General features: G+C 49.7%; 1 protein-coding gene across 1 annotated transcript in view; it reads left to right on the top strand.

Moving 5' to 3' along the window:
• Window positions 1–15,246, top strand: part of HRAS (HRas proto-oncogene, GTPase) — a 40,800-nt gene extending 25,554 nt beyond the window's left edge. Inside the window, exons 2-6 of the mRNA XM_027642324.1 lie at window positions 4,678–4,831; window positions 9,426–9,604; window positions 11,879–12,038; window positions 12,758–12,882; window positions 14,948–15,246. Of these exons, the coding sequence (XP_027498125.1) occupies window positions 4,721–4,831; window positions 9,426–9,604; window positions 11,879–12,038; window positions 12,758–12,877 (570 nt within the window). The 5' untranslated portion in view covers window positions 4,678–4,720 and the 3' untranslated portion in view covers window positions 12,878–12,882; window positions 14,948–15,246. The remainder of the gene's footprint in view (window positions 1–4,677; window positions 4,832–9,425; window positions 9,605–11,878; window positions 12,039–12,757; window positions 12,883–14,947) is intronic.
• The last annotated feature ends 6,678 nt before the right edge of the window (window positions 15,247–21,924 follow it).

The raw sequence follows: 21,924 nt of genomic DNA, 5'->3' as shown, positions 1-21,924 counted from the left end.
CATAGGGCTCCTGGGTTCCTCTGGACCATGCTTTGGAGGAAAAGGTGCCTGGTCTGAGATGTGCCCGAAGAGATTTGCAGAATTGAAACTGACTTTCAGTGCCTTTAAATGCAGAGACTCCCAGTGGACAGGTAGAGGGTAAATGTTCAGTAATGAACAGCTGTAAAACTTCTGCCATGACTGGCCTCAGTACGGCAGTGCTGCACAAAAATCTGTCTCTTGACTTGTTTAGTTGGCTTGGTGTCCATCCTGGGAGAGATACAAGGTGATGGGAGGAAACAGAGGACACAGAGAAAGCTCCTTCAGTTATTCTGTGGAAGGAGTGTCAGAGCCTCCCTTGGGGTGAACGTGCTGGAAAACCACTGCATGTCCCTTTCACTTGACGCCTAAGCTTTTGTTGAAACTGTGGTGGTGTGATGTGATGTACTGATGGGGTCAAGCCCCTCGAGTTCCTCACCTCTGGTGAGTAAGTTTCTGGAGGCTTCACAGTCAGGTCCCCCAAACCACCTCTCTGTGCTGGAGCATAGGAACCACGAAGATCAGATTGTTTTTTGCAGGACACAGCTGCATCTCTAGGTAACACCTGTAGCCTTGATGCCTAGACCTGCTTTAGGTCTTAGCTCAGTGAAAGCTTGTGCCGAGAATCTTGGTCCTTGTTTCTGTGGGCAAGGCCTCCATGCTGCTTCCCAGCATGTACAGGCAGGGGAAGTGATGTGCCTTCTGCCCTCACCCACATCTTCATCCCTTCCCTGCAAGACAAAGGTAGGATGCTGGTGTCCACCAGGGCTGGCTGCTTGCTCTCCCCACTTCCTGCACAAGGCTGGCAGATGTTTCTTGTTTGCTGGAGCTGTGTGGCTCTGGCTACTGGGCTGGGAGCAGCTGCTGCTGCCAGGCGGAAGCGCTCGGCGAGTCTTTCCTAGACAGCTTTGAATGGGAGCCAGGAGCCCTCTCACTACAGGAGAAAATCCACGAGGTCAGGAAATACAGCAGCGGCAGCTCCAGCTCCACGCTGGGGCTGTTGGCTTGGCATGCGGATTCCAGCTCTCCTCTTTCCAGATGATGCTCCTGAGTGGCTCTCCTCCTTGCCATCTCACTCAGCTGTTGCTTGACAGCCCTTTGTGGCTTTTGGGGTGTGCAGTAGCTGAGTACTGCAGAGGTGATAGGTTTGGATAGGCAGGGGAAACACTAGGTGGTGACCTGGATCAGACCTTACAGATCTGCCGAAGAATGGAAGAAGCTGCAGAAGATGGAAGAAGCTCTGTTCCTGCTCTGTGTGGAACTGGGAGGCTGTGCTTTTGTGTTTCCCTCTGTTATTTTGTGGTCAGCTCTATGTGGGCTCTGTCTTAGCTGCTGAGTAATAGAAACTGGAAATCCTCACATCAGGAGAAGCTTTCACAACCACCAACAGTCTGTAAACGTCCATCTGGTGTGTCCCCAGCATGAGAATTTGGGGTGTCTGTTACAGTTGTTCTGACAGGAGCCCCATGCTCTCTTCTCTGCTTCTGATTTTTAGGAAGCCAGAAACATTGTCTTTGGGATGGCTGTTCCATGAACCAGCCCCTGTGGTGGGGGTGGTGATGTTCATGTGGCATTGAGGTACAGCCATGCCATTGCTGAAACCATGTGTGCATCAATTAACAGCCTTTTTCTTCCCATGTTGAGGAGTAAAAAGCATGATGGGGAGCTGTGAGATGGTTTTGGTAAGGTCAACTTAAGGATAAGATTGGCTGCCCAATCTTAGCAGAGTTTGGCCATATGGAAATTCCTGCTTTCCTTACACCCTTTGGCCAGGTTGCTTCTTTTGTGGCATTTGCACATGTTCTGATGTGCAGTTGGATGTGCATGCTGCTTGTGAGGAACTTGCATTGTGGATCCTTTGGGAAAGGAAGCACACGATTTTAGCACACGTTAATTCGAGCAGCTCTCATGCCCAGAGCTGTCCATCATTCCCCACGCTCTCGCTCTGCATTAGGACATGTTTTGAAGCAATGGTAGGAAATGGGTGAGTAGGCTGGACTTGCTATCCTCTGCAAGCTGCAGAATCTCTTCTGCCATTGTTGGGCAGGGATGACATGCAGAGCAGTGAGGAGTTAGCTGAGACTGGCACCTTTTAGGTATGGGGTGAGCAAACACCAACTGTTGCAGAGTTCTTGTATGTAAATTGTCTGTGTGCTGGCCATGAGTGATGCATTAGCAGTAGGTCCTTTGCCCCTCTCATTTCCCCTGCCTCTCAGGTGGGTGTGGAGCAGGAAAATGTGGGTCTGTGTTTCTCTAGGGGAGCCGGATCTCAAAGCTCTGGGCTAAGGTGGTGATGTGCAGGGCCTGCTGGTGTGTGGCTGCCCCTCTGCTGTGCAGTGGAGCTCACCTGTGGTCCTGAGCAGAGTAAGACCCTTAAGTTGACATGGGTGACCACGTGGCCCCCACCTCCTGCTGCAGTGTGGACCAGAAGGCTGGTGTGGCTGCGTGGGCTAGGGGTCTTCTGAAGGGATAGGCAATGCCTTCCACTGTGCTGGTCTTAAGGGAGGACCTCCTCCTTGAGAACTCATGTCTTCTCCTCCCTATATTGAGTCAAGGCTTTTCTCACTGCCTTATAGCAAGTCCTATAGGCCTGGGCAGTTGTGTAGTCCTTCTTGAGCATCATAGTGGCAACTGCTTCAGCATCAGTATCAGATACAGAGCAAGGTCCATTGTAGCCACTACAGGCCTTTATTTACAGCCACCATGTGTTTTTCTGGGGGTTGCAGATCTCCTTGCTCTATAATGAAAGATGGGAGCTGGTTGCAGAGTTTCTTCAGACCCTCAAGACCCCTCTGTGCTCAGCAGTGAAGCTGTTTGCTGCAGGAGCGATCCTCTCCTGGCCAGCAGTGTTGGTGGAGATGGTCAGTCAGCGTTTGTTCCTCAGTCCCCATTTCATCCTGTCACCGTCCTTCATGGTAATTGTCTCTGCCCAGAGAGATAAGAAGCCCGGGGTGGGCATCTCTCTTGTCCCTGAGAAGCAGAGTATGTGAGAAGGTCACAGACGTGAGGGTGTGCATTAATGGAGCAGAGCAATGTATGCACTTAGGTTCTTTCCTGTAGTCTTGTTTTCAGTCTGCATCTCTTCCTTGGCTGCCAGAACAGAGGCAGATCAGACTTTCCCAGGAAAAAGTGGCACATTTGGGTAGGCACCTAGGGTATGACGTTATTTCCACTTCATTTTCCCTCTCCCATCACCACTTTTCCATGGTGTTTTACTGCTTCTCCAGCAGTGAAGAGCAGCACAGCAACCAGAGGTCCTGGTTAGGGTTAGGGTGGCATCATGTTTGTTATTTGGTTGCTCCTTGGCACCTCCTCCTTTGCCTCTCTTTAGGATCTTGGATGCTGAGAAGGGCATGAGCTTTGTTTGCCTTACGACTACCGAGACAGCGGCTCAGAAACGGGCTTCAGGAAGAGATGTTTGTGTCTGACTGCTCCCAGCTCGAGTGGGTGATGGAGCTGTCAGAGTGGTTTAGAGTTGCAGTCAGGTGGGGATTGAAGACAAAAAGTTCTGGCCTCCTTGCCATTAGATTTCTGCTGCGTTAGCAAATGCATTAAATGCAGTCTGGGTCTGGAGTGGTCTGGAGTGGCACAGTTCGTACAAGCTTCCAGAGTTTTGGGAGCAGGGCTGGCAAGCCTTGGGAGGAGGATTGAGTGATTTAACTATCTGGGGTGGGGGCAAGGAGCGTGTTCTAATCCATGTGCAGTAGCGTTGCAGGCAGCATTGAAGGCTGACTGTCATGGGGAACTGAGAGCTTGTCTTCCTGCTACCTACTGCGTTTTGGGCGCCTTCCCCAGAGCTTGCAGATGGCAGCTGAGAATGAGTGTTGGACCCTGGAGTGACTTTCAGAGGGCAGGGCCTGCAGTCCAATGAGGATGGATTTCTATTTAAACCTTTGAGGTTTTGTAATCTTCCTGCAATAGTTCCTCTTTCTCAGTGGGCTTGGAGCACAAGTTTAAGGGAGGAGCTGGGGGGATGTGAATTTTCTCCTGCTGATGGGCCGTGGCAAGTACATAGTACTGCAGAAGTGTAGTTTGCTCATCCTGGACCTAGTCATCATTTCTCAGTTAGAGCTTTTCATGGCAGCAGCTCTTTATTCCCTGTTGGGCATGCCAACTTCATCTCTCGGGAGCAGGGGTGCCCCTTCTACCGGCCTCCCTCTCTGATGGCCAGCACAGTGGGAGGCACCGTTTGCTGGAGGATGGGCACTGTCTCAAACCTGCCATGTGGTTTGAGGTTTAATGCAGCCTTGAGGGTTGAAGACATGGCAGTAACAGCATATTTGGGTGGGGCTGGATGTTTTTTCCCTGCTCCTGTAGGAATTGACATCCCAACCTCATTGGCCAAGGGTTTTAAATCTATCAAATGATTGTCATCTTGAGGTAAGATAAGTCAGGGACAACACTGAGCACTTCTGCAAAACCAGACCTCTTAAATTGATTACTTTAGGGGTTGATTTACACAGCATGTACCTCTGTCTTTTCATCAGTAACACCTCTTGAAGTTTGCTCAGGGAATCTGTGAAGTTTGCATTCAGACTGTCAGGCTTAAGGATTGCAACATGCCACAGGATAAACATAGTTTTTTATTCAGTTTGATGGATTATTTTGCCCATGTTAAAGTAACTTCTCCTAACATGGTGACCATGTTTCTCCTTGCAGGTGGTGGTGCTCCTGGAAGTCCTGAGCTGGGGTCAGCTGGAAGATGACTGAATACAAGCTGGTGGTGGTGGGAGCAGGTGGTGTTGGGAAAAGTGCTTTGACGATACAGCTCATTCAGAACCATTTTGTTGATGAGTATGACCCCACGATAGAGGTAAGTGGCTCTGGGCACAGGGTCTGTCTTGTCTGCATGTTTTCCTCTTGCTGTTCTCCACCTTGTCTCCAACCCAGAGCATACTCAGTTTGATCTCAAGTCTGAACTTGATTAGGAATGTTTGTCTGCTTTACAGAGCTATTCTGAGTCGCTACATGTGTGTTGAGAGGTCACGGTGACCGACTTGTGTCTCCTGCAGAAGGACAGTGATGTCTGCTGAAGAGAGATGACACAGGAGGCAGCAGAAGCAGGCAGAGCTGGGCAGGTGCTGAGAGGCAGCAAAAAAGTCCTCTTTTCTGATGAGATGACAGCATAGGGAGGGATTAAAGGTTTGGGATTGAAGAACCATTTTGTGCCTGTGCTTCCATTTCTCCTCCTGTCAAATCAGAGTAAATATATTGACTTTTTCTGCAGGATATTTTGAGATTTACTGATGAAATGGATTTTATGAGAGCTTGGTTGTATTATGTATGTCCTGCAGTTTGAGACGTGCCAAGCAGCTGAACTGTTGTGGTTCACAGAGTGCTGCCTCTGCTTCATCGCCAGGAGTTAGAGGTTGATGTGTGGGTTTCGCAGTCAATGTGGATGGTAGCACTGACCTGTCTAGCTCAGCAAACTTCCTGAGGAAGCAAGCAGGGACCCTGTGGTCTTCACAGGCTGTACGGGGGTAGAGGGGGATCTGGTCTTCAATATCCATTACACTATTCTTTTTTTTTTTTTACTTTTTAAAAACATATTCTATTCTCTGTCTGCTATCTCTGCAGCTAGTGGCATGTTAATTAGCCTCTATGTGACTTACACCTTTGTTGGGGGAGATGTGGGTAGCAGCTGCTGCTCTGCACGAGGAGTAAGTCCATCCTGGGAAGGCAAATTGTAGCTCTGTCATGTCTCTTGGACAATGACCTCCCTGTCTGCAGTCCTAAAGAATTCTCTGCCAGATGCGTATAAATACAGCTGTGGTTGCTGCAGTTATTATTATCATAATGGCTAAAGGCCCCAACTGGGACCAGAAATCTATTCTGGTAGGTGTTGTATGTGTAGTCCCCACCCTGAAGAGCTTACAACTTAAATAAACAAGCAAGACAAGGCTTGGTAGAAAGGCTGAAATAGTCTTACAATCCTACAGACAGGAAGGAGAGAAAGCACTTAAAAAGCACATGCTATTATGTCATTTGGCCAAGGTCACCTAGAAAGTCCATGGCAGAGACTGGAATTTAATTTAAGGGCTCCTGAGTCTCCTTGCTTATGGATGCAGTTGCCTTGTTCTCCAACTCCTCTCTCATGTGCTCATCCCCAGTAGCACTGTATACTTTTCTTAGAAACCCATTCCAGGTTGTTTTCGGCAAAAGAGCTGCTGATGGAGAGCAGCCTCCCTGGGGAGACATCTGCATGGATGAGTCCTCTCTTGGACCTTAGGTGGGCAGAGGCAGCTCTCACCCTGTGATGTTGTTGGGTTTTGGCATCCTGTGTTTTTTGTCTCCAGCTGCCTGCCCCTTGTATGTACCCTGCAGGGAATTTTCTCCATGTAAACAGGCAGTGGGGAATGTAAACCTTGCATGGCATTTCCCAGCACACCCTCCTCACCCTACCCACTCCTGCAGTGCCCTGGGAGATGCCTACTCTCTCCTCTCCTGTTCCCTCTGGCCCCATTGTGTTCTTCTCCTCTTCCAAAAGCTCTTTAGCCCTCTCGCCCCTGGTACTTTTCCACCTGCAGGTCCCACCAACCCTGATGCCTTTGCAACTCCCTTGGTTATACCTCCCTTCCCCTGCTACCCCAGCCATCCTCTCGTACATTTTAGGAGACTTCTTTTAATTATGCTTCATTTTATGGGGATTTAGGACGCACAGAAAGCTACCTGCCAGCCATCCAAATGTGACCAACAAACCACCCTCCTGTGACTAAGCTGCTTTGGATCATGCCCAGGAGCTGACTATGACTGTTCAGCCAGCTAACAAGCAGCACAGCAATGCTGAAACGAGCAGGATAAAAGGGGGCAAAAAAGAGTATACGTGCATGGAGCAAAGGCATTGCCTGTCACCCAAATGGACTGAGCCCAGGCTGTGCTGCAAATGGCGGCTGTGAGTGGGTCAAGGTGCACCGAGAAGATGCTCCCCAGGGCAGGAGGGTTTTGTCCCCTGTCTGGGGCAGAGACCCTGACTGGATGCCTGCTCCCCTCCTGACTCACTATTGCAAACGTTTGGCCCTGTAACTCAACACTGTCCAACCCACGACAGCACATGCTCTCATGCCTACTCTTTTACTGCTGAGAAACCTTAAGACCTTGATTTTGGGAACAGGAGGGCCAGGGCTCCAAGAAAATGTATGCTACTGGCATTGTCCCATAGTGAATAAGCAGGGATGGAGTAAAGAATTTCACTGTGTTGAGAAATTCTTTGGTTCATCTTCCAGCTTCTAGCAGCTGGCCAGTAGTGGGCTTCCCAAGCCTCTGATCATGTCCTGACTGTAGCGTTTGACAAGTGGACGTCTTGGCCTGGACCCCCAGGACATCCGGGATGCTCCCAGCATCTGCCTGGGATCCTGAGTCTGAACGCCAGACAGATGTTGTTTCTACTGCCTGGCACTTCACAGCTGCATGTGGCTGCTTTCCCCTCTGCATGAAGGTAGGGTAGGATATGGGGGGCTGCAGAGGAGCATTGAGGCAGGGTGCTGATGTGGGCTGGTGGCAGGTACTCCTGCAGTGGCAGCCAGGTCAGCTGGCAGTGTGACTGAACTGCCATCCTGAGGCAGGGTTTGGATGAAGCTGTACACAAAGCAACGATAGGGAGAGCTTGTCCCCTTCCTTTGCAGGAAGCAAAGCATCCTCTCTGCAAGGCAGTTAATGCTTTTGCCTTGTAAGCAAGCTGGCTGGGCTCACAGGCAGCCTGTTGATGACCTGAGCTGAGGTGTGGGATCTCTCCTCCATCTGCATGCTGTATGCTTGAGAGACCTCCTGTAACTGGGGACTTGGCAATTAATTGTGAACACGTGTGCCAAGAGGCTGGTCCTCTGTACCCAAGCCAAGGTGCAGGGGTGGGAGGATGCTTTGCTGGGCAGAGCAGGCACTAGGGTCCCCTTGCACCAAGGAGGCTCCAGATACATTATTGATTAGAAATGGGAGCACATTCCTGCAGGGCAGCCTGCCAGTTGCCTTCAGAGTGGTTGGCTGGAAGCCAGCTTATCACGCGGTGCTTATTCTCGATGGGTCAGCAGTCCACTTTTTGGGAAGGCACAGCTGAGAAGGTCGTGGCAGAGCAGATCTCATCTCTGATTTCACAGCCCTCTCTGCAAGGTGAAGAAAGACTTTAATTAGTCCCAGCAAATGACGTTGTTTAGTAACGAACCAAAGGATGGAGGCTGTGTTGGCCCCATTCCCTTCCTGTGCTGCTGTTGGTCCTGTTGTGACCTTTGCTGTGTCGGCTGTTTGTCTGCAGACCTGCAAAGCTCATCTGATAACATTGTTGTGGTCACTGGAAGAGCAGCCGACATTTGAATTAATTTTAAACTGCAGCCGTAGCCTCTGTGAGTGGTTGCAAAGCACTGTTGTGGTCATACCGCTGACTTGCACCTTTTTCATATCTTTCATTTTGGCTTCCTTCTCTTGCTGGGGGTTGAGAATGCTGCACTGTCCACAGGGGATGGCTGTTAGAGAGGGAGGAGGTTGTCCTCCATGCAGGGGCTGCCCCAGCAGCATCCCTGCCGATGGGACTGAGCATGGGGAGAGGCATGGTGGGAAGGAGCAGTGCTTTGAGGAGCCTGCCTTCAAAATGAAACCTTTTGAGGGATGCCCTAGGTGATTTCCAAGCCTCCTCACATCTGTGATAAGTTGTGAGTGCCTCTGCTGCAGGGAAAACCCCCCAACTTGAAAGGACCTGCCTGGATAGTTCTTGCCTCTCCTGAAGCCCTCTGGGCACAGACTGGTTGTGGGAAACACCCGGCTCACAACATGATTTGATTTTATTTTTTTTCTCATGTTTAAGGAAGAGGTTTACCATCAAACCCAGTCTGCAACCTTACTGGTGGCATATTGCCTCCAGTGCCTGATCTAAGATGCATTGGAGGCACTGGATTTCCAGGTCATTTTAAACACCTTCTAGTCCTGCAGATTACAGATGGTGGCTGGAAGCCCTGGCTGGCTGGAGCCTCCTCTTCTGAGTGTCCCCTTCCAGCACCCAGGCAGGGTGGCAGCAGAAGGGATTAGAACTGGGACTAAATAATGCTTAGGAAATAGTTGCCGAGGGTTGTGCAGTGTGGTAGAGATGAAGCTGCGCCTGGTCTGCCAGAGGCAGGGCTGGGAATGGGGAGAGCAAGCCAGGAGCTGTCTTCTCTGTGGCTCAAACAAACTAGGAGAAACCTGCTTAGCTACTCCCTTTTTCCTTTGTGTTTCCTTGTTTTGTTTTGTTTTTTAATTATTATTTTTCCTTTTCCTCTCCCTTTTTGAAACAGATTGAGTTGTCTCTTTAATAGAAGCTAAACGCAGGCCGAGCGTGACCTGGCATCTTCCCAGGGATGCACTTGCTGCATCCCTTTGTTTAGCCAGACCCAAGCCCTGTCTTAATGCATCCTCCTTCCTTTTTTCCCTCTTATGGCCTTCAGGATTCCTACAGAAAGCAAGTAGTCATTGATGGAGAGACCTGCTTGTTAGACATCTTGGACACCGCAGGGCAAGAGGAGTACAGTGCCATGAGAGACCAGTACATGAGAACAGGGGAAGGATTTCTGTGTGTCTTTGCCATCAACAACACCAAGTCCTTTGAAGATATTCACCAGTACAGGTCAGTATCTTGGGAAGGGCGCTTTCCCTCTTGCCCTGTGCAAAGGAAGGCCTTACCTCTGCACCCTCCTGCCCACCCTTTTAGATCAGGCCCAGTGGTGGAAGCACTGGCTGCCAGCAAAGACAATTAGCTCAAGTGGCCATTCCCCAGGGAAGAGACAGAGCAGACGGCTAATGTCAGTGACTCCAATAAAGCCCATCTAAAGGGATTGCTTGTGGCCTTTGGGGACTCGGTAATGTAATGTTTAAGTGTTTATGGTGACTAAAGAGAGAGCTGATCCTGTATGACCCCCTCCTTTCCCTCCCTAATTAGTGGAATTGCTTTGTTAGCGCAATCGATCTCAGGGACTTCTGCTGGGCCCTGGAGCTGGGAGAGGAGGCTGAGAAGGGCAGGGAGGGCTGCTTGCCCTGCTGTCTGCCGTTGTGATGAGGCTGTAGTCTGCCAGCTGCACAAATGCAGGGAAAAACAGTCCTGCCCCTTTGGAGCTTGGTTTCAACCAGGGCAAAGACTGAGCAGGAGGGGAATCAGGACCCCAGCGAGGTAATTTACCCAAGACAATGTATCGGGAAGCAGCGACAAAGCAGGAACCTCATCCCGACATAGTCCTGCTTTGGCAGTACCTGAGTAACTCATCCCACTTCTTCTCCTTGCTGACATCACCCCTGCAAAGCTGGAGAGCCAAGGAGGTGATACAAACACAGCAGGAATCTTTCCTGTTTATCCCGATGCTTAGGGAGGGATCGCTCTGCCTTGTGCCTTTTTCTGAGGCTTGGCTGTGATGGGAGGCACTTGCAGAGGATGCAAGAGATGGCTCTGCCTGTCCTTGCTCTGAACACTGCCCACCAAGGGACTGTGTACCCCAGTCCCCCACCATAAACTGCTGTTCCAGTAATCCTGTTGTTCCAAGCACAGGCACAGCCCTTCCTTGCTCCATAGTCCAGAGGTGCTGCTCTGAACTGTTTCAGTCTCAGTGAGCAGGCTGTTCAGTGTAATAGCTGCACAGGTGGACTAATTTAGCTTGTTTTAGCTAAACTGGAGGACAAAGGATGGGATTTTCCTAAAGCACCTGAGGGATTAAGCAACATTCATTCTTGTGCTGGGGCTGGTGCCTGTGAATTGCTTGCAGGATGGCACTATTTCAAGTCATCATGATCGTGATGTAAATCACTGGCTTTCATCTTCTTTAGCCTCTGCTCTTTGTGTTTGCACTTTTAAAGAATATTCCCCAGAGAAATGCTGGCTCTCCCTGGTTAGTAACCATTTGAAGATATCTCTTTTCAGCTAAGTGTAGCCTGTGCACTAAATTTAGTACTTGCATTTGCTGATCAGGATGTTACATGGAACATTTAAATGGCTTTATGGCATATCATGCATATAGTTAGACTTCATTTCTACATTCTACTTCATTTTTAAAAAAAGATAATTGATTCTTTTGTGTGTGATACATGTCCAGCTGCCTTTGGATGGAAATTTGCATTAAATTAAAATGCAGAAATTGGCATTTTAAATAATGTTTTTATTAGTTTAATAAAACCATGTTAAATGTTCTTGATGTATGAGCAAAAAAAAAAAAAGTTAAATGATTTATTAAGCAAAGGAAGTTATTATCTATCAGAAGGGAATTGAATGGATTGTTTGTGGTCATAATGGACTTTAAGAGTTTTAGAAGTGGTAGATCTCATCCTCGCCCACCTAGTTTTAGATCCAAGGTTGGAATGAAGAAGTGAGCATTACAGTTTTCTTAGTTCCCAATTGGTTTCTCAACTTTGAATGACCTGAACTAAACTGAGAGGGAGCAAATACTGCCTGTACATCTGCAGAAAAGGTTACAGCTGCCAAAATCTGCTCTATCAGCTCAGCAAATTCTGGTTGCAGTTGATTTTTTATTGTTTTTATCCCCATTTTGGGGAGATTACTTGATCTAAAATGTTGGAAGTAGTACAGGTAACTGCTCGAGAATTCATTTTTATTTAGCTTAAACTATCTTAAGGTCATTTCTTAATATAGATTATCATAATTCAAGTTGTTTTGTAAATAATTGCAGTTAAAGAGCAGAAGTATGTTTAGTTTTCATTTCCAAAAGTGCCCTAGCTATTTTGCTTTTTATTCACTTGTGTGCCATAGTCATTTACATTTTCCTGAAAGCCCAACACAAAGCACTTGACAGGAGCGAGGAGTAGCTGTTGATTCTTGACAAAGAAGCTGGTGGGGATTGTTCTGGAGCTGCCCCTGATGCCTTTTCTCCCTTCACTTTGTCACTTCTTCCTGTTTCAGGGAGCAGATCAAGAGGGTGAAAGACTCAGATGATGTTCCTATGGTGCTGGTGGGGAATAAATGTGACCTACCAGCTCGGACAGTGGAAACTCGGCAAGCGCAGGACCTGGCCCGGAGTTACGGGATCCCCTACATAGAAACGTCTGCCAAAACCAGACAGGTAGGAGAAGGGTTTTAAACAAAATGTTCTTCTTGTTTTCTTTTCTCTATTGCTGCCCTGGAATGGCAGGAACAGGCAGACACCAGCTTGCAGACAGATGGGTGCAAGGGCTGGGGTTAGTTGCTTCTTCAAGGCTAAGTGCTCCGTCAGGATGTTCTCTCCCCAGCCTGGGCTTGAGCCTCCAACCTGGAGAAATGCGTAATTCATGCTCTGGCAGCAGTGATACTTTCTAAGGGCTTTCTCCCAGGCTCTGGAATAACCCCCATAAGTCACTGCAGGTCAGCTAAGCTCAGAGGCCTTGGCTAACCTCATCCATGGTCTATTTTGGCAGACCTACAGGCAGAATATACCAGTGCTGGAAGGACCATGTGGGGCTCCCAGAGCACAAAGGTGGAAATGAAACAGCTGACACCTTCAGTGGTCCAGTGGTGGCTTTTCTCTTGATGGTAGACCTCATTCAGACTGCTGAAAGCTGATGAAACTCAGGGACTTTAGAGCTCTTTGGCCTCGTGGTTGCTCATTCAATCTTGCTCTCTGTTCGAGTGCCACACTAAGGTCCTTGTTAAGTCTCCCCAGCTTGGTTTTCTACCTTTAACTCTGCAATTTGCACTACTGGAAGACAGAGCTAGGAACACCTTGCTGGGGAGCAGAGCCCTCTCTTCTCTCCACTGTCCCCTCTCAAAGTGGGCAGCTGCTTGGAGTGATGCTTTTTTCCCCAGGGCGTTGAGGATGCTTTCTACACCTTGGTGCGAGAAATCCGTCAGCATAAACTGCGCAAGCTGAATCCCCCAGATGAGAGTGGCCCTGGCTGCATGAACTGTAAATGTGTGGTATCGTGACTATGGTGAGTTGTGGAAGCAGGAGATGTGGTGCAGTGGGGTTATATCGGCAGTAGGCGATGGAGTGCCATGGAGATATGTTGGAAGCAGGGCAGGTGGTGACTACAGATGCACTCGTCTGCAAACAAATGCAGCAGAAACGATTTCAGCAGCAGATATTTTTTGAATGAAACACCTTTTCATTGAAATAGCAATAGTCAAAATTCCCACTTTTCCTGGGGAAGTGTGGGAGAGGAAGGAGTTGTTTATTTCCCCCCTCATTTTGTACAACAAGATTCTATAGAACTGATTTTTTTTTAAAAAGTGTGTTTTGTTGTGCTTTCCCCAAGAAAGCTTGTTCCCATGCTGCTGCTCTGAAAGAGAAGTTAAGCTGGTGTTGAAGCTGTACAGCTCAATGCCTGCTCACCAGACTGGCTCTAGAAGAGTTCAGATGAAGAGCTGGGTGGGTGCATTGCCTTCTAATGCACTCATGTAAATTGCCTCATCCTAAAGCTGTAGAGCAGACCTGTCTTGCTGTGAAAGTCCTATGTTCCTCAGAAGACTTTTCCCCATTAGATGTTTCCCCTGGGATATTTGGAACTGATGCAATGTTGAGAATTAGCCATAAGGGGGCTGTTTTGCTTTTATAAATTGTGTGTGCTGGAGCCAGAAACAGCGTTTTTCAGATTGTTTATGTTCACTTGCCTCTTTTTCTTCTTTTTCTTTCCTTGTTATTTTTTTTTATGATGAGTTTATTTAAATCATTGCAGTCCTGCTGGATAGCAATCAGGGAGAGCTCCTATTGTTGTCCCTGCTGGTCTTAAGCCAAAGGCCTGGGAATATCTGTCTGTGTAACCAACTCGTTCCATGGCAGAAGTGGAGAGAGGGGCATTGGGGATGAGATCTATATCTAAGGACGTCTGGGACCGGGATGTGGGAGAAAAGCCTGCATGAGCATTGCCCTTAATGTCTTCTGGGGAGTCTCCCAAGCATCTGGATTGGCCCTTCACCCCTCTAAACAACTGCTGGAGTCCTAAAGAGAAGTGCATTATATCCAGAGATGGTGCTAAGAGGGTATCCTGAAGGTGGAAGTGGTCAGCTGGTGGTTGCCTCCGTTGCTTTTTGAGCCAAAGGCCGTGAGCACAGCAGAGCTCTTCTTCCTACCCCCCAGCCCCCCCAAAAAAACCCAGCAAACAAAAAAAGCTGGCAATGTTTGCTTCCTATGAGCAAAAAACCACCCAAGGACCCCACCCCTCTGCTCCCAGCTGAGGCACGTGAGGTCATCTGGGGGCTGAGCCAAATGCTGTGCCCAGCACACTTATCACTACTAAGGGAGATTTTCCAGATGTTTGGGTCCTCCAGATGTTCATGAGCGTTTCCTCCGGATGGGGATGTGAGCTCAAGGCTCGTTTCCTGCTCTGGCTCACAGCTGACAGCATGGGCTTGGCAGACACTGCTGCTCCCTTATACTGCCTAGTCCTTGTCACAGCCCGGTGGCAGCACTGGTGTGGGCAAGAAGGGGAGGGAAAGAGTCTCTTGGAAACACTCCTCTCTCTTAAAAAAGCATGCCCTGTGAGTTGCCCAAGTCTTTTTCTGCTCAGGCAGAAACTGGAAACCAGACATCCCAGCTTACTCTAGCTGCAGTGGCCGAGAGCAGAGAGGGAGGAACATCAAAGCACAAAGGGAGAAGTGAAGCAAAGATATGCTGGGATTTAGGGAGGGGAAGGGTGGGTGTGTGGCCAGGGAAATTTGGTTGCATTTGCCCTGGATTCACTTTGTGGTTCTCATCATCCCTGGAGGAGGGGGGAAGATCTTGCCAAACAGTGCCCCTTCCCACAAGGAGGTTCAGGCAGAGGCAGAAGGTCTGGTGAGGTGCCCGGAGCTCAGCCATCACTTCAAAGCTTATTCCCTTCAGCAGATGTGCAGATGCTTTGCTGAGCCAGGCCCAGGCCTCTGAGACCTGTGCAGCCTTTTGCTTTTCTCTGTGGGCACTAGCAGGGTCATTCCAAAATGTGAGGGGTGAGTAATGGAAACAGCCCCGATGGTTCTGATGGTGAATGGGTGCTAATGAGTGTCCTCTTCTGGTTTCAGCTGACTGGACCGTGTCTTGGAGAGGTTCCCACTGTGCAGTGCACAAGGACAGAGGTGAAGCAAAGGAAGAAGCAAACGGATTCAGAGGAGGAATATGGGGGAGGGGGAGAGGAGGAGGAAGAGGACAGGGTGAGCATGAGCCCTCCAAGGACTATCTCACACTTCACCCAAGCCTGCGGCAAACAACATTTTTTCTTTTTTATCCCCATCCCCTCATCCTTTGGCGTCCTCCCACCCCGGCAACTGTACAAAGCCACAGATTGAATCACAGTAAATTATTATTTGATGGTCTCGACAAATCATCTTGATGGCTGTGTTCTCCTTCCAGAGGGTGCTGCTGCTTGGTGCTCCTGAAGGATTGCTGATGGGATGGCAGGGAGGAAAAGGTGCTGATATTTGCTCTCTGCAGACCAAGGTCATGCTGTAGATCATGAAGGTGATTGGGAAAGACAAGCTGCCTTTCAGAGCAAGACAGCTTGTCTTTGTCTCCATCAAGTTGTTGTCATGGTCCCATCACCTCCAGCCCACCTGAAACTCTGCTGGCTCCACATTTTGGTAGGATGGAAGAATCCAACCAGTCCAAACCTGTCCTCAGTGCTCCCCTTGAGTGCCTTGCTTTCAGCCTAGTTCTTGTGTGATTTTTTTTATGGCCTCAGATGCAATGCCTGGAAGGAAAGAAGCAATGAGGAGGAGATCCAAAAGCCTGGTTCACTTCAGCTGGTGCCAGTTAGTTGCTTCTGTGACTTTTTTCCAGGCAGCTCTTTGTGGCACAAGACCTCCATAATTAATGTGTTGTGCTCCAGAGGTAGAATTAGGCCTTTCTGGTCCCTTCCAGCACCTAGCTAGTGCTAACACCTGTGTAGTACATATACCTCAGGCTGTTCTAGTCTGTTGGCAGCGTGTAAAAGCATGCAAATCCTCATCTGCCCTGTGCGTGGCTTCATTACTGGTAAGCATGTAGAGAAGGGCTTTCGTGCACTGCAGATAGCTGTCTGGCCACTCAGCAACTAAGACTAAAGGATTCAGGCTTCCAGTCTTGGGTTTAGAGTACGTAAGACTGTTTTGGATAAGGGCTAATGTGTTGGGAACCCCATCTTTGCTCACCTCTGCTCCTTTGTGATTTTTGCCTGAGCTCTGACCCGTGTGCTTTTCACTCGCACACCCAAGATGATGCACTGTGCTCAGTACTGCGGGTGGCTCAGTTCTTGCTGCCTTTCCCTCTCCCAAGCTATTGCACATGCTAATTTAGCTGGCATCCAGAATAAAGAGCACCAAAGGGGGAAGGTGATCCAGCTGAGTGTGGCAGAGAGCTGTTCTGCATGGGCTAGCCCAGGCCTGAAGAGGTGCTGGCTTTGGCAGCCAAGGCCAGTCAGGGTTGGGAGTGGCGAGGGCGGTGTGTGAGTCACATGCTTCATATGGCAAAACTGGTACAGAAACGCTGGTCACCCTCAGCACAAAGCCACAGCCCACCCAGGGGTTCCCAGCATCCATGTGAATAGCCTCCATCCCACTCCTCATCCTCCCTCATGCCAGGCAGCAGCAGAATTAAAGCAGCAGAAATTCAACTCCTATACTGCTTGGAGGTGCTGCTTTTGCTTTTGGCCTGGGCAAGAGAGGACTTGTGCTAATGGCTTGGGTTTTTGTACATGCCTGCTCCTGAACTGCTGTGGGGCACAGCCCCCACCCTGGCTGCAGCTGCCTGGCCCCCTGTTCCCATAGGAGAAGGACTGATACCAGCTGGAGTGGGAGAAGTTGCCCAAGGGAAGAGCTGCCCTGCCTTTAACTGGGTGTGCTGTTTGCAGCAGCGCCTGTCCCTGTGCTGTAGGAGTGCTAAAGTTGCTGAGTCTGGTATTACATGGTGGGACTGGACCAGAGGCTCCCAGAAAACCTCCCAACCTAAGTTGTTTCAAGTGTGAAGCCTGGAAGAATGGTGTTTGTTCCTAAGTTGGCAGCTTGTGTGCAACTGCCCATGGGGCAGAGGGCAGGGATACTTTGTCCTTCTAGAAGATGACTAAAAGCCTTAACAGTTAGTGGGGTGGGTTGATATGGGAGCCCTCGTTTGGTGGTGTTTCTGCACTAGGAACCTAGTGCTCTTTATCTGCAATAGAACTTCTCCCATCCTTCACCAGGCCCTTGGTGAAGGATGGGATAGCTGTATCTGGAGGCCTGCAGATGAGAATTAACACGATGTCTGGGGCTCTCTCTGCATGGCTCTAACCACGGAGAGTATTCTCTCATTTCTGGTTGGGAGCCAGGTGCCACAGTGAAGGACTAGGAGATGTGGTTAAGCAGCTCCCCGGGGGAGCTCCTGGGAGCACCAGGAATGAGGTGTCTTCACAGGGCAGGCACCAGCTGCAGTCACAAGAAACTGGTACATCTTAGTGAGAGTGTGCTAGTGACACTGGCCAGAATGCAAACTACTTCAGCAGCTTGGTCGGGAGCAGGAAGCCGAAGTGGGAGCATCTCCCTTTCAGAGCGATTTCTGCACTCCTCAGAGTAAGGTTTTCCAGCTTGTTGAGGAAAGCTCCATGTCTGGTCAAGTCACATATGTTATCATAACTTGTTTGAGCACCTGCTAGTTGCAAAATACTGTTGCTTCCTTGGACCACTCTTCATGGCTGTTGCACCAAGAGGTGCTGAAAATGAGCTGTTTCATCCACAGATCAGCATTCAGTGTCACCATCAGGCACCAGACAGACTTTTCTTTCCAGCAGAAGAGTTCAGTTGAAACTTCACAGCTTTCTTCTGTTGTACACTTCAAGTGATTTCAGATATTGACAGTTTGTTCTGGTGTAGCTGGTTGTAGTCCTGTTTTACGTATAGCTAAAGCAGACCTAGATGTGCTAAGAAACACTGGGCTTGTGCAAATGGCCCCTAGAGTTCTTCAGCAGCCAAGGTCTCCCTTCACCTTGGTGCAGGTGGTAGGACAGTGCTATGACAGGACAGCATCGCAGAAATCCAGTGGTCAGGTAAGAGGTAAGAACTGGAGACAGCAAGCATCTGAGGAGGACCTGGCTGATAGGTAACATTCTGAGTCTGGCAGTTCACAGACCAATCTTTGCAGCCTTGTGGATTGCACCCAGCAGAAGCAGGGCAGCCAGGACCCTTTTCAAACAGTGCTGATCAGTAACATGACCGTCTCAGAAGCTGGTTAGCCTTTTGCGTTAATTGGAAGATCACAAGAAACTCCAGCTCAGGGTCAAGTCCATGCTGAAAGCTGGAGATAGTTTGGGAGCAAAAAGGTGCTAAAAGCTTGACACCACAGCTCTTCTCTGGAAATCATGTATTAATTGTGTATTAATGTAGTGCTGCATCTTTGTTTCCAGAAGGAGAATCATGACAGATCTTCGACATGCAGTGATATACATCAGCCGTGATCTGATCTCATCTTTGCTGTAGGCAAAAACCAGATTGTATCACTTCTCTCAGGTGGAGCTGTTCCTCTGGATTTGGCTTTTTCACTTGCTACCTTGGTGCTGGTAATTTGGGTACAGGACAGCAACTTGCTGGCCATGACAGGCAGAAGGTCAATATATGAGCTCATGATGTGTTGTCTGCTTGCTAGCTGAACTTCTCAAGTCTGAAAGTAATGTCAGAATTTCAGTTTCACTGGAGTGAATGTAGGCCTGGAGAAGGAATTGTGGGGTTTGGAGTTGATTTTCCCCATAGTTTTTTAAGGCACATTTGTTCTAGACGTACATGGACTGGAATATGCAGTTTTCGGACACTGCAGTCATTTCCCTTATGACAAGGAGTTTGTTGCCTGTCTCAACTCCGCTTCTGTGGCACAAGCTTAGGTGAGCAGAATGTACAATTATTCTGAAGGGCTGATCCTGTTGCATAGCTAGAAGCTGCAGGAGTCCACAGAGGAAAGCTTTTTGCTATATTTGACACATCAGCTCACGTTTGGCTGTTGTGACCTCTTCAGCTGATCATGGCAAGGCTAAACTAAACTTGGTGCTATGCTCCAGCAAGTGTGAGCACCACTTCTGAGAAGGCTTCAGTCATCCTACTGATTATCTGTTGACACTGCATCTCCTGTGATGAAGGAGAGCCACCTTTGAACCTGTACTTAAATGACAGAATAGCTGACGAGGTCTGTTCTAGTCTGGTCAGGTACACATGTCTCAGGATGTATAATGTATGTTTTTCTCTCATTGTTCAAGAGCCTCACACCCTATTACAGGGGAGTTGGGGCTCTAGAGACATCACAGCTGAGTCAACTGAGGTAATTGCTTACAAGTCCTTAAAGATGCTGATTAAATGCTGGAACAGATCTCATGCCTTTTGGTCTCTCAGGGCTTCCACAGAAGCATTTTCCTAAGCCAGCAGAGATGGTGACGCCAAAACAGATGAGCACATGGTGCTTGCTGAAGGCTTTGGCAAGCACCTTTGTTGAGTTTTCAGGAGCTGGTAGCAATGGCTCATTGCTGGAGTGAAACCTGAGATGTGATGGTAGTGGCCAAGGGTAGCTGAATGAAAGGCTTGAGTTTTATGGGGAAGCCTTGGCTAAATGCTGGCCTCATCCTCCTCGCCTGCAGTCTGATTGGGTAAAGAGAAGCAGACCAGGTTTCCCTTCTGGACTACAGCCACCGCTGCAGACCTTTTCAGCCTAAGTGGTACTTCCAAATGGCACTTTTTGCCTCCACTAGGAGCCATAAAGGTAAGGAAAGCCACTCCAAGAACCAGCTTCCCCAGGCAACTGCCTGCCTGAGGTTATCTAAGTCTGTCTGCAGGCTTAGGTATCCCAGGGGCTGGATGCTGATGTGGAGCCAGGCTGTGGCCTCCAGGGCACCAGAGCAGTCCAGGCTCTTAATGGGATGGTTGGAAGCAGGGGATTGTGGTATTCCACCCTGTCTATCCACAGGTATCTCTAAGGGACCTCATACCACTTTTGGACCAAGATGGAAGTTTCTTAGTTTACCTTTCTCTGTGTCTTAGGAGGAGCCTGTTTTACTATGTGGAAGAATAGGGCTCAATAAGCCAGGCTTTGGTGACTTCAGTCCCTCAGATTCATGTCTTTGTGTGTACCTTCAAAGCCATCTCCATCACCATCTTGGGCTCATGTGTACCTGCTGCCAGTGAGTGAGGATGCCTGTGGGATGGAACCACCTGCTGCGTCAACTACTGAGACACTGTTTCACCTCTGGTTTGCTTATCTCCTGCACTGTCCTGGTGCCCACGTCCTTCTAGGTGAACAGGATCCTGGTGTATGCCCTGTGGGCTTCCTCAGCTGCTGAGGTTGTAGGACTGGGGAGATAGTTTGGGAAGGGGTCAGACCTGCCTCTTTCAATTGCCAGGCTGTTCTTTTCTCCATGTGCTGCTTTGTAGATGATGTGCTGTAGGAAGGAGGTGACATTGCTCAGAGGACCCCCAGCAATGGTGGGAACTGGGACAGGCAGATGGGGCTGGCCCCACGTGCAGCTCCTTTCCCCTTAGGGCAGATGGGCCCTCCTCTCTGTGTGTTGAGTACAGGGTCTGTGGCTTAGCAGATGTAAGGTACCAGCCCCAGCCATGGCTGCTGGGGCTGGGGGAGCACACCCTGTGCTCTGCGTGCCCTCGCTCTGCTCTGCAACCCTCAGCCACCACTGCCATGGCCCCTTTCAGCACAGGAGAAGCACATGAGCAGTGCAGCAGGACATGGTAGCAGGTGAGCGGCACAGTGGGCGAAGGGGAGGAACACTCCCAGGCCCAGCCAAACTCCAACATTGCCCCTTGGCCAAACTGGCCGGGGCACAAAGCTGCCAGACACAGCACACCGATCTCTCTCCCCCCACTACATCCTGGGACCAGAGCCTAAACCAGCACAAAGCCTTGCTCCCTCCCTCAGGTTGGCTCTGCTCCAGGCTCCACTTAGCATCAATTATTCAGTGCCGACTGGTTGAAGCCTTGCAGAGGCACACAACGGGGATTGATGAGCTTTTCATGTTGTGGGTGGTGGGCAGGGAGGGTGAGGAGTGCAGCCATGGCTTGGCAGACACCCAGTGAACAACAGGGATAGAAGTGGCCACCTGCTTGTCCCAGCTCCTGGCACTGCTGGTTTGGTTGTTCATGAGCCAGGAAGGACAGGAGCCATATGGGGCTGCAGGGCACCAGAGCTGAGCACAGCCTGGGGAGTCTGCAGTTCTGCCTTGGGGTCATTTCTGGGCAGGGATCAGCCCTAGGAAATGGAGAGCTGGTGTAGAGTTCTCTGAAAGCCATGACGAGAGCAGTGGCTCCACCAGGGAAAGGGTGATAGGAAGTACTGGCTAATACCAAGTGCAGGGGGAAAGGCTGGGGGAGGACCAGTCCCTGGCTGACAAGGCTGTTAGAATTTAGGCAGCAGCCTCAATACCTTCTACAGAGTTCATTTGCCACTGGTCCCGCTGCTGTCTAGCAAGTGGATATTGGTAACGTTGGGCTTTGGGACTGCCCTGCTCTTTGTCCCCTGTGAGCAGCAGCCAGGCCCTGGGGGGACATAGGAGAGGGCAGGGGGTGCTGCTTGACTGATGCAGGGGCTGTCTGCCCTCCCATCCCATTAGGGACATGAGTACTTTCCATGCTGACACCTTCCTGCAGCAGGGAGCATGCCATGGCCTTGTGCTCCCAGCACCAGCTGGAGGCCTGGCATTTAGCCTAGGCTGAACACCAGACAAGGCTTATGTTCACCCCGAGGTCTTTCACTTCTTGGGTAAGGGATGGAAGTCCTAGGCTTACCTGGTGAGCAAGTCCCAGGGGAGGTCTCCCCTTGGGGAGGAGGACTCTGCAGTGGGTGCTTGGCATCCCAAAACCCTACCTGTGACCCCCATTAAGCACCAATTCAAGGCTGGGTACTGCTGTGGCTCCTTCATTAGCTGGAGGGATGCTGTCAAAAGGAGGTGGTGGAGCCCTGCCTGTCCCTAGTCCTTGCAGGAGCAGAGTGAGAGTACCCTGCCACAGCTAGGAGGCCACAACTGGGCATATACATGCAGTGTGGGAATCAAGGATACCTGTAAGCA

The sequence above is a fragment of the Corapipo altera genome, unplaced genomic scaffold, assembly GCF_003945725.1.
Source record: "Corapipo altera isolate COAL_440 unplaced genomic scaffold, ASM394572v1 23b, whole genome shotgun sequence".
Taxonomy (NCBI): domain Eukaryota; kingdom Metazoa; phylum Chordata; class Aves; order Passeriformes; family Pipridae; genus Corapipo; species Corapipo altera.
The sequence above is the reverse complement of the archived record's forward strand: the minus strand, read 5'-3'. Positions and strand labels throughout refer to the sequence as shown.